The 17828-nt window shown below is 46.7% G+C and overlaps 1 protein-coding gene across 2 annotated transcripts; it reads right to left on the bottom strand.

Annotated features, from left to right (window-relative positions):
- Positions 1 to 908: 908 nt before the first annotated feature.
- Positions 909 to 17610, bottom strand: LOC134339896 (beta-1,3-galactosyltransferase 5-like). Of its 2 annotated transcripts, none has more exons than XM_063036668.1 (3): positions 17255 to 17610; positions 6082 to 6176; positions 909 to 3017 (listed from the first exon to the last, which is right to left on the bottom strand). In XM_063036668.1, the coding sequence occupies exon 3, from the start codon at positions 3000 to 3002 to the stop codon at positions 2037 to 2039; it is 966 nt and encodes a 321-aa protein (XP_062892738.1). In that variant the 5' UTR covers positions 3003 to 3017; positions 6082 to 6176; positions 17255 to 17610; the 3' UTR covers positions 909 to 2036. The 2 variants fall into 2 exon arrangements, with proteins under 2 accessions (XP_062892738.1, XP_062892739.1); XM_063036669.1 differs by having other exon boundaries at positions 17259 to 17610.
- Between the last annotated feature and the right edge of the window lie 218 nt (positions 17611 to 17828).

The following is a 17828-nucleotide window of genomic DNA, read 5'->3' as shown; positions in this document are numbered from 1 at the left end:
AATTGGTGGGAAGTGAGTTGTAACTTGGTGGACTCTAACACCTCGAGCTCTAACGATGTTCGCCAGGGACAGGTTCGGCACAACTTTGTGGGCCGAAGGGCCTGTATTGTGCTGTAGGTTTTCTAAGTTTCTAGTATTAATATCAGTCTCTGAATCGTATTTCAGCGTTTTACGTTTATTGTAGGGGATATTTCCCAGAATCCTGCACAGTGGCCTCCTGGATCGGAAGCAGGAATGAGAACGATGATTAACCCTACTCTCCGTCTGTTTTTATATCTATCTATCTATCTATCTATCTATCTATCTGTCTGTCCATCTCTCTATCTATATATATATGTATATATGTAAGGGGGTGGCCAGGGAGGCTCTATATATATATATATATATATATATATATATATATATGTGTGTGTGTGTGTGTGTGTGTGTGTGTGTGTATATATATATATATATATATAGATAGATAGATAGATAGATAGATAGATAGATGGATAGATAGATAGGTAGGTAGATAGATAGATATTATACATATCCTTAAATTATTGCATTTTCTGTATGTCTCTATCTCTCTTTCACCAAACCCCCGCTTCTTTTCTCTCCATATATATATATATCTTTCTCTTTCACACACACGCACACACACACTCTTTCTATCTCTATCTCTATCTACCCCTCTCGATCTGTCTATTGATCCATTTGCTATCTCTCTATCTATCTATCACTCTATCTATTGCTATCCATCTATCTATGAACTATTCCACCACCCCCCGCCATCTCTCTGCCCACACATTGCACACTTTAACCTTTCCCTGAGAAGCAGGCACACGGTGATATTGAAACAAAATGAAAGTATCTTAAACATACTGAGTAACAGGACGGTGCAGACTCGCGGAGAAAAGGTTTCAGCAGAGCATTCTGTTTTATTTCATCTCCTGCACAAAACACGAACAAATCCCATGAATTTAAACTCATGGACAGGAACGCACAGAGATTATCGAAAGGCACAGGATAATTTTGCCATTTCCCTGCAATTAACCTGCAGCACGGAAGTTTTTGAATGTGAGAGGGAACCAGAGCACGCAGAGAAAGGCACGTATTCACGGGTTCTTACAAACAGCTACTGGATTGGCACTCAGTTGGCTGGCTCTGCCGTGCCGCGTATTTTTCTAATATCCTCGCCGACTTCGGGTTGTGCCCTAGAAATTAAAGTTGACGTGCTTCCAGTCGCTAGAAAGCACACACAGTTATCGGGTTTGGCTTTAGTGGGGCAGAGTGCAAATTGCGACAAGAGATAAGACATTTATAAATGGAGCAATAAAGAAGGCATGGAATACCCACCACACCCTGCTACCCACGGTGCAGTACAGCACTCACTCAGTGCTGCCTTTCAGGCCGGCTTCCACGCCCAGATCAGCAAACCAAAGGCCAAAGTTTTACATATGCACATCTTTTAACTGACAGGAAGATTTCGGCAGATACATTGAACAACCTCTTTCCAAACACATTCAGAGCGTAGCAGTTTTTGAAAGCAAGATCTGGCTGGAGGACTGTAAAGAACGGCACTAAAAGGACGCAGTCGGCGTCCTAGTTCGTCTCCACATATTCTTCTGTCTATGTTTCTACCCTGCACTCTGGCCATATCCTTCCATACTCCTCCCATTCGGCTCATCATCCGCACTATTTGCCGTGTGGTATGACGTGGGCATTCACGATTTTGATGCTGACTGCTCCTCGCAACTTTGTCTACAGAAGTGTTTTGCCATTGCCTCCTTCTGTGCGGTGTCTTGAGGTTAAAACTTGTGACCCCAGCCATTACCGATGCTGTTCTGAAAATTGTCTGGCGACAGCGGTCGCATTGCCAGAACTTGCGACAGTTTCTTACCCAATCCCTATCCAAACCGCTCATTCCACGTCTCCCACTCTATCAGCGTCTATCTCCCGCCAACTGATCATCTTGTTTTTCCCCCAAATCTCTCCAGTGCCCTGCGTAGTTCGGCTGCCCTCAGACGGGACAAGATAAGCAATCCCCCTTCCTTTCACGGATCTCCAGGACATTTCTCGTCGGCCGAGTCCTTCAGAGCCTTCCAGTAGAGCAGCTGCTCCGAGATTGTAGCCTGATGCGAGGTGACAAGCCTCCGGTAAGAGCAGATGGAGAAAGGCACCTGGTAGCTACGGAAGACGGGCTGGGAGATGATTGGCACTGGTTCTACCTTCATCTCCGCTATGCGCAGCGCCACATGAATATCCTCGAGTTTTAACAGATGCGCGCTGCTGGACGTGTGCCACACACGGCAGGCCAAGTCAATCGAAAGGACATACCCGGTGCCAGAACAGAAAGGAGGGTACGTGTCCCCGGGGTACTCCTCCTCACTGACGTACCACTTGCTGGTGTTGTCCCGCACGGGTTTGCGGTGCTTCATGATGAAGCCGGTAAAGAGATTGCTCATAGTAGGGTGCCGGGACAGGAGCTCTATCAGGTAATCGGTGTTGACGAACACATCGGAGTCGGTCTTCATAACGAAGGAGGCGGAGGGACAGTAGGAGCAGACCCACTCCAAACCCATCAACACCTTGCGAGTCAGGTTGTGGTATGCGTCCTCGAAATCTCCCTGGATGATGTCTCGGTGCAGCTCGCCCTCCCGACGGATGCGGTCCTGCCACTCACGCCCGTTTCCTAGCAGGAAGTAGGTCACCGATCTGGCTCCGCCCACCAGCTGCTCGCTGCCCCAGGTCTGGCGGATCGCGGAGCGAGCCTCGAGCTGCTCGGGAGAGCTGGTGACCAACAGGACCAGAAAAGGCGTTTTGGTGTCACAGCGAACGCTAGTCCCCATCAGAAACGACGTGCTGTAGAACCTGCTGGAAGAGCGGGGCTCCGCTTTCCTGCGGCCCAAGTCTCGGCTCAACAGAGCTATCACGATGAGAGAAATAATCAGAAACATGATGGGGGTCCCAAACTTGAGAAACCAGTTGCGACGTTGCAGCCTGACGATCTTCAACTTCATCGCGGATCGGAAATCCTGAAATATAAGGGGAAAAAATATTATAGCGCTCGCATTCGGCATAGAGACATAGTCATAGAAGCAAGTCCTTTGGCCAGCGTAGTCCGTGCCGGACGATTGTTCTGCCTAGAGTCCAGTGGTCCTCAGCCTCCGGGCCGCGAAGCACACAGGGGTGCAGCGGTAGCCGGAGCGCACCCAGCACATCTTTAAGAAAAAGCCGAAATAAACAAGCTAATTAATTAGGTGCCGCCCAGAAGCCAGTCTTCATTAGAGGAACTGAGGTGGAGAGGGTTAATAACTTTAAATTCTTCGGCATTAAGGATCGGCGTTTCTCTCTCTGAAAAGTGTCAGAGGATCTGTCCTGAGACCAGCACGTAACTGTCATTACGAAGAAAGCACGGCAGCGCCTATACTTTATTAGAAGTTTGAGTAGATTCAACATGTCACCTCGAGCCTGACAGGCCTATCGTTTCAACCTGTCTGGGCTGGCATTTAAATTGACCAAACAATGGAACAGCTAAAGGCTCCAGCGCCCTGGAAAGAGGAGTGAACATCACGTAAAGCAAGTGAAATCTGCAATCGCCTCTGATCTGGGCCGACATTTACGTGCCGGGCGGCACCTAATTAATTAGCTTGTTTATTTCGGCTTTTTTTTTCTTAAAGATGTGCTGGGAGCGCTCCGGCTACCGCTACACCCCTGCATGCTTCGCGGCCTGGTGGCTGGAGACCACTGGCCTCGACCCAACGACCAGCATCTCCACCGTACTCTTTCCATCCAAATATCCGTGAAACCTTGAACCGGTATGCAAAACTTTCATCGGAAGCTCACTGCATACTCGAACCTCCCCCTGAGAGAGGAAGTTCCACCCACCTCACCCCCCTCACCCCGCGATCCCCTTGAACATTTCACCTTTCTCCATAATCCACGAACTCTAGTTGTAGCCTCACCCTACCTCGGTGGACAGGAAGAAAAAAACAACTGCTTGCATTTGTCGACCACCTTAGTGGGGAGGAGGGGAAACTGAGCATTTTTCTTTGTTTATGATGAGAATAAAGTGAAAAGAACAAGTGGTGGGGTTAGTAGGCAAAGTGAGCCCAAAATGCCAACCTCTGATCTCAGACAGATTTAAAATAAAACATTTCTTTATGTAAAAGAAGGAAACATTGGTACATGTATGCATGCTACCGTGAATGAAGGGGGCAAAATAAAACTGTGAAATTGCTAACAGTGAAAGGGGATCTTTTTTTATGTATTCTCAGCTGAAGTCACAAAGATTTTAGAAACCATTCCAACCGCTGGTGTCACTTATTTATGTTTGCATTTTTCATGACTGGTTGTCCGTTGATCCTGTTTACAGTTACTTTTCTATAGATTTACTAAGTATGCCCACAGGAAAAAAAAAATCCCAGGGTTGTTTGTGGTGGCGCGTATGTGCTCTGATAATATTTTTTTTTGATTTGTTTAATGTTAACGTTTATTAACCAGGAGTTTCATCGTGCTAACCGATTATACGGGGAAGAATTTGTGAAGCACAGGCAGAGACGTAGAATAGTACAGAACAGTACAGGCCCTTCGGCCCACAATGTTGTGCCGAATCTCAAAACCTGCATCCCATAATACTCCCACCTTAAATTCCTCCATATACCTGTCTAGTAGTCTCTTAAACTTCACTAGTGTATCTGCCTCCACCACTGACTCAGGCAGTGCATTCCACGCACCAACCACTCTCTGAGTGAAAAACCTTCCTTTAATATCCCTCTTGAACTTCCCACACCTTACCTTAAAGGCATGTCCTCTTGTATTGAGCATTGGTGCCCTGGGGAAGAGGAGCTGGCTATCCACTCTATCTATTCCTCTTATTATCTTGTACACCTCAATCGTGTCTCCTGTCATCCTCTTTCTCTCCAAAGAGTAAAATCCTAGCTCCCTTAATGTCTGATCATAATGCATACTCTCTAAACCAGGCAGCATCCTGCTAAATCTCCTCTGTACCCTTTCCAATGCTTCCACATCCTTCCGAAAGTGAGGCGACCAGAACTGGACACAGTACTCCAAGTGTGGCCTAACCAGAGTTTTACAGAGCTGCATCATTACATCGCGACTCTTAAACTCTGTACCTCGACTTATGAAAACTAACACCCCATAAGCTTTCTTAACTACCCTATCCACCTGTAAGGCAACTTTCAGGGATCTGGGGACATGTACCCCAGATCCATCTGCTCCTTCAAACTATCAAGTATCCTGCCATTTACTTTGTGCTCTGCCATGGAGTTTGTCCTTCGAAAGTGTACCACTTCACACTTCTCCGGGAAGTGTATCCAGTAAAGTTTTCTGAACGGAATTCCACCTCCCACAAGAAAAAGAGCCACAGTTGATCCCGTCATTTCGTGTTTGGTATTGACGCTGGACAATCGCATTTTCTCACCAGCGGTGAAACCCACGATCAGCTCTACCTCTCCGGCAGTGCGCCGGCCTTTGCTCCAACTACAACAGGGCAAGTTGCCCCGATATCTTGCTTTTTTTTACCCCTCACGTACAAGCACCAGGAAATTCCTCCCTCTTGCACATAAAAATACTGACTCAACGTACGGATGCGCGTGCGCACCAGTGGTTTTCCTGTCGTGCCGCAGGAAATTGCTTAAACTTGTCCGGGCAGCCGGTGCATTTGTGGGGCCGCTGGCCAATCTTCGTGTGCACCAGGACCTCCGGGAGCTATTACAGTGGAAGGACAAGCGGATTGGGGTGGGGCTAACACACATGGGGTGGTGTGTGTTCAATGATCTGTGGAGGTCACGGGTTAAGTGAATTACCGGGTGTGCGGAAGTGCTTAAGGGCTCATCAGAGGTGTCTGCTGTCTGGTCTGTTTGAGGAAGGGATGAGCAGGAGCCCAAAATGTGTTACGGTGGAGGGTAGATGTTGCCCTGAGGTGAACTCTCTGGGACCCGGAATTCGTGAAGGGGAGTGCAGAGCCCTGTGTTGCCTGGTCCTTTTAAAGGGAGCATGCCCCGGAGCCGCACGGAGTTCGGATGGTGAGGCAGCATCGATGGCACGGATGTCAGAGCAAATTTTGGAAGCACGAACCTGTTAAGACTTATTTAACCACCGATAGTCCTCCCTGTTGAGAATCTCTTCGCACAGTAGGTCATCCGCTGCCGGTCGCCCGGTTGCAAGTATTCCTGCAAGTGAAAGGGACACTTCAGTTAGCCTTATCACATTCTCACATGTCCTTGGAAACTACATTCAGTGGCCATTTTATTAACTCATCTGCTCCTTAAAGCAACTATCTAATCAGCCAATCTTGCGGGAGCAATCCAATCCGTAAAAGAACGCAGACACGGTAGAGAGGTCCACTTGCTGTTCAGACCAAACATCGTAACAGGGGAGAATTGTGATCTGAATGACTTTGGCCGTTGAATGGGAGTTCGTGCCGGACGGCGTATCTCAGACATTTCATCCCAGGGCTGAAATGGCTAACACGAGAGGGCCCAGTTTTAAGGTGCTCGGAAGTAGGTACAGAGGGGATGTCAGGGTTATTATTTTTACGCGGAGAGTGGTGATGCGTGGAAAGGGCTGTCAGCGATGATGGTGGAGGCGGATACAGTAGGGTATTTTAAGAGACTCCTGGATGGGTGAATAGAGCTTAGAAAAATAGAGGGCTATGGGTAACACGAGGTTATTTCTAAAGTAAGTACACGTCCGGCACAGCATTATGGGCCGAAGGGCCTGTATTGCGCTGTAGGTTTTCTAAGTTTCTATGCTTCTGTGTTCCACTACTCTCCTGGAATTTTCATGCACGCCAGTCCATAGAGCACGGGGAATACTTCGAAAAACTATTTTAAAATTCCAATGAGCTGGTCTCTATGGGCGTAAATGCCTTGCTAATGAAATCACAACCACGAGAAAACCTGCAGTATGCAGAAGAGCATCTCTGAATGGTTTAGATATAGCGGGTACCCAATAAAGTGGCTACTGAGTGTTTATCCCATATAAGACAACTTCCACACGTCTCCTTACGCTACTCTTTGAAACAAGACCACCGCACCTGTCCCCGAAGCAACACTCGCTACGCGGAGGCGTTTTGCTTGCCAATTCGCAAAGTAGGAAGTTGCACAAACGCCGCCAGTTCACCTGGCCATTACCACGGCAACACAGGAAACTGCATTCAGTGAGTGCTGCAAACGGAAGTTCTGAACTTTCCGAAAAAACTTAACCCAAGTGATGCAAATCTTCTTTCTAAGCATGGGGTCTAATGCGGCCTCATACCTCGCCGAAACCGTGAGTGACGGGAATGGGAAAGGGAGGAGAGTAAAGTCTGAAATAAGCTTATTTTCTTCTTTTGCTCCTAATAGATCTCTATAAGCCCTTCGGATTCTCATTCAACTTCTCCTGAACTCCAGGGAAATTACTCCAAGAGCTACCAGGCGTTCATTCCTGGAATCATCCTCGTATATAGGGGTACATGGGTTTTCATTCAACCTCTGTGCACCAGCAACCCATGCCTTATGTTAACCCTGATTTCCCTCCTACGTGCACCATTCCCCCTCATCTTCAATGACCAATTTCTTCCTTGCTGTCGAAGTTCGCCGTGCATACCCTTCTTCGTCTCAATATTTCTCGAAAACAAGCAGTCGTTAAAAGCGTTTCGCCTGACTTGTATTCTGACAGAAACATACAAAGGAAAAAACAGGAGAAATTCCGAAGATGCATAAAAACCAAAGCAACACGCAGAGAAGGCTGGAGGAACTCGGCGTCCATGGAAATCAATTAACGGTCGACGTTTCGGGCTGCCTTAAATTCCTCCATATACCTGTCTAGTAGTCTCTCAAATTTCACTCGTGTATCTGCCTCCACCACTAACTCAAGGAGTGGATTCCACGCACCAACCACTCTCTGAGTAAAACACCTTCCTCTAATATCTCCCTTGAACTTCCCAACTGATGACCATCGGATCTGATGTCTCCCGTCGACGCATTCTTCTGTCACACGCTCTATCTCGTACCTGAATAGGGGGTCCAGTGTCACGCTGTCTGTGGTCGGAACTTCTGCAGCTCGGTTAAGGAAACTTTCCAGAACATATTTCACAAACTCCGTCTCATCCAGCACTCTTACACCTTGGGTGTCCCAATCAACATGTGGAAAGTTAAAATCATCTACTATCTGCCATCCCTCTGCCAATTTCTCCTTTGAATCCCGTTGACTATGAGGTCTATAATATAATCCCATTGACGAGGTCACCTCGTCAGTTCCTAGCCACCTTAAAGCCTCAACAGACGAACCCTTCAATCTGTCCTGTCTGAGCAATACGGTGAATTTTTCTCTGATAGCAATCCCACCCTCCCCCCGCCACTTTAATTCCTCCCGCTCTCGATTTAATTATTGAGATACAGAGTGGAAGAGGCCCAACAACCCATATATTTTACCTTAGCCTGATCGCAGGGCAACTTACAATGACCAATTATCCTGTTAGCCAGCACTTCTTTGGAATAAGACCATACGGCCATTAGATAGAGGAGCAGAAGTCGGCCATTCGACACATCGAGTCCGCTCCGATATTCAGTCATGGGCTGATCCAATTCTTCCACTCATTCACATTTCCTTGCCTTCTTCCCATACCCTTTGATGCCCTGGCTAATCAGAAGCCTATCCATCTCTGCCTTAAATGCACCCTGTGACTTGGCCTTCACAGCTGATTGTGACAACAAATTCAACAGATTTACTACCCTCTAACTGAAATATGTGGGAGGAAACCGGACTACCCGGAAGAATCCTAGGCGTTTACGGGAAGGAATTAGAAACCTCTCACAGACCACGTCAGAATTGAACTCCGAGCTGCCAGTCTTGTCCCTCCTGGAACCAAGTCTCACTAATCGATACAATGTCATAGGTTCACGATCTGATCCATGAACTCTCAACCACCTTACTCATAATACTCCTTGCATTGAACTAGGCACAACTCATAACATTGCTCACACGTTATTCAGCTTTTCGATTTTTGTCTTTGTTCATAGACAGATCAACACATTGCCCCATAACCGCTTTACTATCTGCCCTGACGTTCTGGTTCCCATTCCCCAGCAACTCGAGTTTAAACCACGGGTGGCAGCACTAGAAAAACGCCCCGCATGCTTATTATTTCGGGTGCAAACTTTCCTGTCCGTGCAGGTCTCACCTTTCTTGCAAGAGAGCCTAATGTTCGTAGCCAGACGATGAACATATATCTTCCTCCGTATGGCCTGACTAGCATGTATAGCAAACTTGAGATGATCACACTGGAGGTAGCCTCATTGAGCATAGCGTCTAAGCACCTGAACCTGTCGCCTCTTATGCTTATGTCATAGGTACCGACATGCAGCACGACCTCTGGCTGCTATCCCTCCCTCTCAACGATGAACTCCATTCGAGATGGCGCTGCCCCTAATGTCTGGGAGGCAATGTGCCCTGCAGGAACGTCGCTCCAGAGAACCTTCTGGTCTGTTCTGCTAAACAATGAGCCCCCGATTACGACTGTTCGATTCTTCCCCCGAACCCCCGAACCCCACCTCACCGCTTCCCTTCTGAGCCACAGGACCGGACAGAAACAAACACCTGACTGCTGTGTATTTTCTCTGTTCGGTCGTCCATTCTCCACGGCATCGAAAACGGTATACTTGTTATTCCCTCCCGCAACCCCCATCATTCCCCATCCCAGTTTCACTCTACCCCCTCCTCCAGCTGACTATCACCTCCCTCTTGGTCCCGCCTCCTTCCACTACCCATTGTGTTTTCCCCTATTCCTTCTTCACCTTTCCTGCCTATCACATCCCTGCTTCCCCTCCCCCACCCCTTTATCTTTCCCCTTACTGGTTTTTCACCTGGAACCTACCAACCTTCTCCTTCCCACCCACCCCCCACCTTCTTTATAGGGCCTCTGCCCTTTCCCTCTTCAGTCCTGACGAAGGGTCCCGGCCCGAAACGTTGACTGTTCGTTTCCATGGATGCTGCCTGACCTGTTGAGTTCCTCCAGCGTGATGTGCGTGTTAATTTGGCCCCAACATCTGCAGAGTAGTTTGTGTTTACGTTATACTTGTTATTGTGGCGAACAGGTTGAGGGGTCCCCTGTACCGGCTTCCTATCGAAAGCCTCCTTTGAACCCTTTCCAGTGTTACCACATTCTTTCTAAGATAAGGAGCCCAAAACTGCTCACAATAGTCCAAGTGACGCCTCGCCAACGCTTTTAAAAGTTTCAACATTACATCCTTGCTGTTATGTTCTAGCCCTTTTGATATAAATGCTAACATCGGATGTGTCTCCCCACCGCAGACTCAGCCTACACAGTAACATTTAGGAAATACTGCACAAGGGATCCCATGTCCGCTTTGTGGCTCAGTTTTCTTTTTTGAATTTTCTCTCCATTTAGAAAGTAGATACCCTGTTCATTTCTTCCGCCAAAGTGCTTGACTTTACAATCCCAACACGGGATTCGATCTGCCACTTCTTTGCCCATTCTCCTAATCTGTCCAAGTCATTCTGAAGCCTCTCCATGTACTCAAAAATACCTGCCGCTCCACCTATCTTCGTATCGTCTGTAAACGTTACAAGAAAGCCATCAATTCAATCATCCAAGTCATTGACATATAATATAAAAAGAATCAGTCCTAACACAGACCGTTGTGGAGCACCACTTGTCACCAGCAGCCATTCAGAAAAGGCTCCCGGGAATTAAATGCAGCATCTCTAAGTTTGCGGATGACACAAAGCTGGGCGGAAGTTTTAGCTGTGAGGAGGATGCTAACAGGATGCACGGTGACTTGGATAGATTAGATGAGTGGGCAAATTCATGACAGATGCAATTTATAAACAATAGGCAATAGTTGCAGGCTTAGGCCATTCGGCCCTTCGAGCCAGCACCGCCATTCACTGTGATCATGGCTGATCATCCACTATCAGTATCCAGTTCCTGCCTTATCCCCATAACCTTTGATTCCGTTATCTTTAAGTGCTCTAACCATCTCTATTTTGAAAGCATCCAGAGATTTGGCCTCCACAGCCTTCGGGGGCAGAGCATTCCATATATCCACCACTCTCTGGGTGAAAAAGTTTTTCCTCAACTCCGTTCTAAATGGTCTACCCATAATTCTTAAACTGTGGCCTCTGGTTCTGGACTCACCCATCAGCGGGAACATGCTTCCTGCCTCCAGCGTGTCCAATCCCTTAATAATCTTATATGTTTCAATATGATCCCCTCTCAGCCTTCTAAATTCCAGAGTATACAAGCCTAGTTGCTCCAATTTTTCGACATATGATAGTCCCGCCATTCCGGCAATTAACCTCGTGAACCGACGCTGCACTCGCTCAATAGCAAGAATGTCACTTCCTCAAATCTGGAGACCAAAACTGCACACAGTACTCCAGGTGTGGTCTCACCAGGGCCCTGTACAGCTGCAGAAGGACCTCTTTGTTCTTATACTCAATTCCCCTTGTTATGAAGGCCAGCATGCCATTAGCTTTCTTCACTGCCTGCTGTACTTGCATGCTTGCTTTCAGTGACTGATGTACAAGAACACCTCGATCTCGTTATGCTTCCCCTTTTCCTAACTTGACTCCATTTAGATAATAATCTGCCTTCCCGTTCTTACCACCAAAGTGGATAAGCTCACATTTATCCACATTAAACTGCGTCTGCCCACTCACCCAGCCTGTCCAAGTCACCCTGCATTCTCATAGCATCCTCTTAATATTTAACACTGCCACCCAGCTTTGCGTCATCGGCAAATTTGCTAATGTTACTTTTAATTCCGTCATCTAAATCATTAATATATATTGTAAACAGCTGCGGTCCCAGCACGGTCCACTATTACATCTGGGAGATTGTTTGTGTCGTCCCTAGTGAAGACAGATCCAAAGCACCTGTTCAACTCGTCTGCCATTTCCTTGTTCCCCGTAATAAATTCACCCGCTTCTGTCTTCAAGGGCCCAATTTTGGTCGTAACTATTTTTTTTTTCCTTTTCACATACCTAAGGAAGTTTTTACTATCCTCCTTTATCTTCTTGGCTAGTTTACCTTCGTACCTCATTTTTTTTTCCGCGTATTGCCTCTTTAGTTACCTTCTGTTGCTCTTTAAAAGTTTCCCAATCCTCCGGCTTCCCACTCGTCTTTGCTATGTTATACTTCCTCTCTCTTATTTTTATACTGTTCATTACTTCCCTTGTCAGCCACGGCCTCCCCTTAATCCCCTTAGGATCTTTCTTCCTCTTTGGAACGAACTGATCCTGCACCTTCCGCATTATTCCCAGAAACACTTGCCATTGCTGTTCCACTGTCATCCCTGCTAGGGTATTGTTCCATTGAACTTTGGCCAGCTCCTCCCTCATAGCATTATAGTTCCCATTGAACAGCAGTAATACTGGCACTTCCGATTTTCCCTTCTCCCTCTCAAATTGTAGATTAAAACTTATCAAATTATGGTCACTACCTCCTAATGGCTCCTTTATCTCGAGGTCCCTGATCAAATCTGGTTCATTGCACAACACTAAATCTAGAATTGCATTCTCTCTGGTAGGCTCCCGTACCAGCTGTTCTAATAATCCATCTCGGAGGGACTCCACAAACTCCCTTTCTTGGGGTCCAGTACCAACCTGATTCCTCCAGTCTACCTGCATGTTGAAGTCCCCCATAACAACTGTAGCATTACCTTTGCGACATGCCAATTTTAACTCTTGATTCAACTTACACCCTACATCCAGACTACTGTTTGGGGGCCTGTAGATAACTCCCATTTGGGTCTTTCTACCCTTAGAATTTCTCAGTTCTATCCATACTGACTCTACGTCTCCTGATTCTATGTCCCTCCTCGCAAAGGACTGAATATCATTGTCACCAACAGAGCCACCCCACCCCCTCTGCCCATCAGTCTGTCCTTTCGATAGGACGTATACCCTTGAATATTCATTTCCCAGGCCCTGTCCACTTGAAGCCATGTCTCTGTTATTCCCACAATATCCTACTTACCAATTTCCAACTGAGCCTCAAGCTCATCCACTTTATTTCTTGTACTCCGTGCATTCATATACAATACGTTTAATTCATTACTCCCCTCACCTCCCATATCAATTGCTATTTCACTTGGCCATACTGTACGATCCCGTCTTGAGCTTTCTGCTCTGTTGATTCTGCTGTCATTATTAACTTTTCTTATTCTCACTTTCCCTTTATCTCCATACTTATGTTTCCAATTCGTTCCGTCCCCTCCTCCACCCCCCACCCTCCCCCAACTACTTAGTTTAAACACACATTTATTGTGGATAAATGTGAGGTTATCCACTTTGGTGGCAAGAACAGGAAAACCGATTATTATCTGAATGGTGGCCGATTAGGAAAAGGGGAGGTACAACGAGACCTGGTCATACACCAGTCATTGAAAGTGGGCATGCAGGTACAGCAGGCAGTGAAAAAGGCGAATGGTATGCTGGCATTCATAGCAAAAGGATTCGAGTACAAGAGCAGGGAGGTAATACTGCAGTTGTATAAGGCCTTGGTGAGACCACACCTGGAGAATTGTGTGCAGTTTTGGTCCCCTAATCTGAGGAAAGACATTCTTGCCGTAGAGGGAGTACACAGAAGGTTCACCAGATTGATTCCTGGGATGGCAGGACTTTCATATGATGAAAGACTGCATAGACTAGGCTTGTACTCTGTGGAATTTAGAAGATTGAAGTGGTGGTGGGGATCTGATCGAAAAGTATAAAATTCTAAAGGTATTGGACAGGCTAGATGCAGGAAGATTGTTCCCGATGTTGGGGAAGTCCAGAACGAGGGGTCACAGTTTGAGGATAAAGGGGAAGGCTTTTAAAACCGAGATGTGGAAAACTTCTTCACACAGGGAGTGGTGAATCTGTGGAATTCTCTGCCACAGGAAACAGTTTGAGGGCATTACATTGGCTATATTTAAGAAGGAGTTAGATGTTATCCTCGTGGGTAAAGTGATCAGGTGATATGGAGAGAAGGCAGGTAAAGGGTTCTGAGTTGGATGATCAGCCATGATCATGCTGAATGGCGGTTCAGGCTCGAAGGGCCGAATGGCCTACTCCTGAACCTATTTTCCATGTTTCTAGGTTTCTATCCCCCTCTTTCCCTCCGGCTGGTCAGCCACTGCTTTATCAATGCTAGAATCTTGCCTGTAATACAATGGTCTCCGAACCAGTTACGCAGCGTCAATGATTTACACACGGTCAAGGGCCTTTTGAAAATCGAAATTCTCGTGTGGAAACTATGCGGACTGCGGCTTATTTTTACTGTGAGCCTGTATGTACCACATCCCTGACAATCGACTCCAGCATAGAACATAGAACACAGAATAGTACAGCACAGTAAAGGCTCTTCGGCCCACAATGTTCTGCCAACCCTAAAACCCTGCCTCCCATATAAGCCCCCACCTTAATTTCCCCCATATATCTGTCTAGTAGTCTCATTAACTTCACTAGTGTTTCTGCCTCCACCACTGACTCAGGCGGTGCATTCCACACACCAACTACTCTCTGAGTAAAACACCTTCCTCTAATATCCCCCTTGAACTTCCCACCCCTTACCTTAAAGCCATGCCCTCTTGTATTGAGCAGTTGTACCCTGGGGAAGAGGCGCTGGCTATCCACTCTGTCTATTCCTCTTATTATCTTATATACCTCTTTCATGTCTCCTTTTATCCTCCTTCTCTCTAAAGAGTAATGCCCTAACTCCCTTAATCTCTGATCACAATGCATACTCTCTAAACCACGCAGCATCCTAGTAAATCCCCTCTGTACCCTTTCCAATGCTTCCACATCCTTCCGAAAGTGAGGTGACCAGAACTGGACACAGTACTCCAAGTGTGGCCTAACCAGAGTTTTATAGAGCTGCATCATTACATCGCGACTCTTAAACACTATACCTCGACTTATGAAAGCAAGCACCCCATAAGCTTTCTTTACTACCCTATCCACCTGTGAGGCAACTTTCAGGAATCTGTGGACATCTACCCCAGATCCCTCTGCTCCTCCACACTACCAAGTATCCTACCATTTGCTTTGTACTCTGGCTTGGAGTTTGTCCTTCCAAAGTGTATCACCTCACACTTCTCCGGGTTGAACTCCATCTGCCACTTCTCAGCCCACTTCTGCATCCTATCAATGTCTCTCTGCAATCTTTGACAATCCTCTACACTATCTACAGCATCACCAACCTTTGTGTTGTCTGCAAACTTGCCAACCCACCCTTCTACCCCGACATCCAGGTCGTTAATAAAAATCACGAAAAGTAGAGGTCCCAGCACAGAACCTTGTGGGACACCACTAGTCACAATCCTCCAGTCTGAATGTACTCCCTGTACCACGACCTCTGCCTTCTGCAGGTAAGCCAATTCTGAATCCATCTGGACAAACTTCCCGGGATCCCATGCCTTCTGAGTTTCTGAATAAGCCTACCATGTGGAACCTTGTCAAATGCCTTACTAAAATGTGCTCTCTCCACCACGACCCTCTGCCTTCTGCAGGCAAGCCAATTCTGAATCCACCTGGCCAAACTTCCCTGGATCCCATGCCTTCTAACTTTCTGAATAAGCCTACCATGTGGAACCTTGTCAAATGCCTTACTAAAATCCATATAGATCATATCCACTGCACTTACCCTCATCTATATGCCTGGTCACCTCCTCAAAGAACTCTATCAGGCTTGTTAGACACGATCTGCCCTTCACAAAGCCATGCTGACTGTCCCCGATCAGGCCACGATTCTCTAAATGCCCAGAGATCCTATCTCTAAGAATCTTTTCCAAAGGCATTACCACCACAGACGTAAGGCTCACTGGTCTATAATTACCCGGACTATCCCTACTACCTTTTTTGAACAAGGCGACAACATTCGCCTCGCGCCAGTCCTCCGGTACCATTCCCGTGGACAACGAGGACATAAAGATCCTAGCCAGAGGCTCAGCAATCTCTTCCCTCGCCTCCTGGAGCAGATGGGGAATACTCCCTCAGGTCCCGGGAACTTACCCGTCCTAATGTATTATAACAACTCCAACACCTCCTCCCCCTTAATATCAACATGCTCCAGAACATCAACCTCACTCATATTGTCCTCACCATCATCAAGTTCCCTCTCATTGGTGAATACCGAAGAGAAGTATTCATTGAGGACCTTGCTCACTTCCACAGCCTCTAGGCACATCTTCCTACCTTTATCTCTAATCTTTCCTACCTTCACTCCTGTCATCCTTTTGGTCTTCACATAATTGAAGAATGCCTCGGGGTTTTCCTTTACCCTACTCGCCAAGGCCTTCTCATGCCCCCTTCCTGCTCTTCTCAGCTCCTACTTAAGCTCCTTTCTTGCTTCCCTGTATTCTTCCATAGACCTATCTGATCCCTACTTTCTAAACCTCATGTATGCTGCCTTCTTCCACCCGACTAGATTTTCCACCTCACTTGTCACCCATGGTTCCTTCACGCTACCATTCTTTATCTTCCTCACCGGGACATATTTATCCCTAACATCTTGCAAGAGATCTCTAACCATCGACCACATGTCCACAGTACATTTCTCTGCAAAAACATCATCCCCATTCACACCCGCAAGTTCTAGCCTTATAGCCTCATAATTTACCTACTCTTGCAGGTAGACTGGAGGAATCAGTTTGGAAATGGACCCGAAGAAAGGGAGTTTGTGGAGTCCCGCCGAGATGGATTCTTAGAACAGCTTGTACTGGAGCATACCAGAAATAACGCAATTCTAGATTTAGTGTTGTGCAATGAACCGGATTTGATCAGGACTATCTGGTTCCTCTGTCTTCCGACCTATCAGATTCTCAGAATCTTCTCTGTGGTTATGGTACCTTCACACACTTCATGACCCCTGACACCTGGAACGTCCACCATACTGCTAGTGTCTTCAACAGTGAAGACTGATGCAAAATACTTCTTCAGTTCGTCAGCCATTTCCTTGCGGGTGCAAGGAAATGGCTGACAAACTGAATAAGTATTTTGCATCAATCTTCCGACCTCTCAGTTTCTCAGAATCGGGGGCCCCATTATTAGTTCTCCAGCATCGTGTTCCAGGGGTCCGATATCCATTCTCGCCTCTGTTTTTAACACTTTATATCAGAAGGCTTTCATCATCTGACCTTTCTCCTCGAAATTACAATCGACGGGATAGCCGTCCTGCTTTTAAGTGTAATAAGCTGAGTCAACCTTCATGCACACACGATCACAGACACACACGTTCGTTCTTTCAGCTATGGGAGCATACTTGCAATTTTCCGAAGGAATCCCCCTCTTCTGCGGCCTTGGATCTCCACCTCACTGAGGTATAGCCGACGGGTTAAGATTTGTGCTCAAGGAAGTTCGGGAGTATGAGCAGAATGAAATTTTTCTTTTACGTTTCTTCCGGTCCAACTGAGCCGACAGACTCACTCAGAATAACAGGGACCCACACGACTGTCCTCATGTTTTCTCGTAATCTGTATTCCACGCTGAGTAACATCAGCGTACTTTTTTTTCACGACAATTTTAATCGGAGAAAAGAAAACAATCATCTCATCTGCTCCCCAGGCCGTCCATCGCTTTGCTCAGCGAGCATGCTGAACAAATGACGCAACACAGGAAGCCTTTTCGAAATTGACTGAAAACGGAAATAGGAAGTGTGTTTAAAATATATATCCTGCGGTTCTATTCAGAGGAAGATTAACCATTGGTGTTCCGAGGTTCGTGCAACCTCCGATCAAGCCATGCAACGATACCCTTTCCTACACGAGGCCTACAAATGTATTCAATGATTTAGTCAGTTTTCGCGCACCAATGTGGGAATTGGGTACAGATCCCCT

Source organism: Mobula hypostoma, chromosome 31 (assembly GCF_963921235.1).
Source record: "Mobula hypostoma chromosome 31, sMobHyp1.1, whole genome shotgun sequence".
Classification (NCBI taxonomy): Eukaryota; Metazoa; Chordata; class Chondrichthyes; order Myliobatiformes; family Myliobatidae; genus Mobula; species Mobula hypostoma.
Note: the sequence above shows the minus strand (reverse complement) of the source record. Positions and strands in the feature narration are given on the sequence as shown.

Coding starts and splice junctions, on each gene's coding strand:
- LOC134339896 (XM_063036668.1), bottom strand. CDS start 3,002: ATGAAGTTGAAGATCGTCAGGCTGCAACGTCGCAACTGGTTTCTCAAG.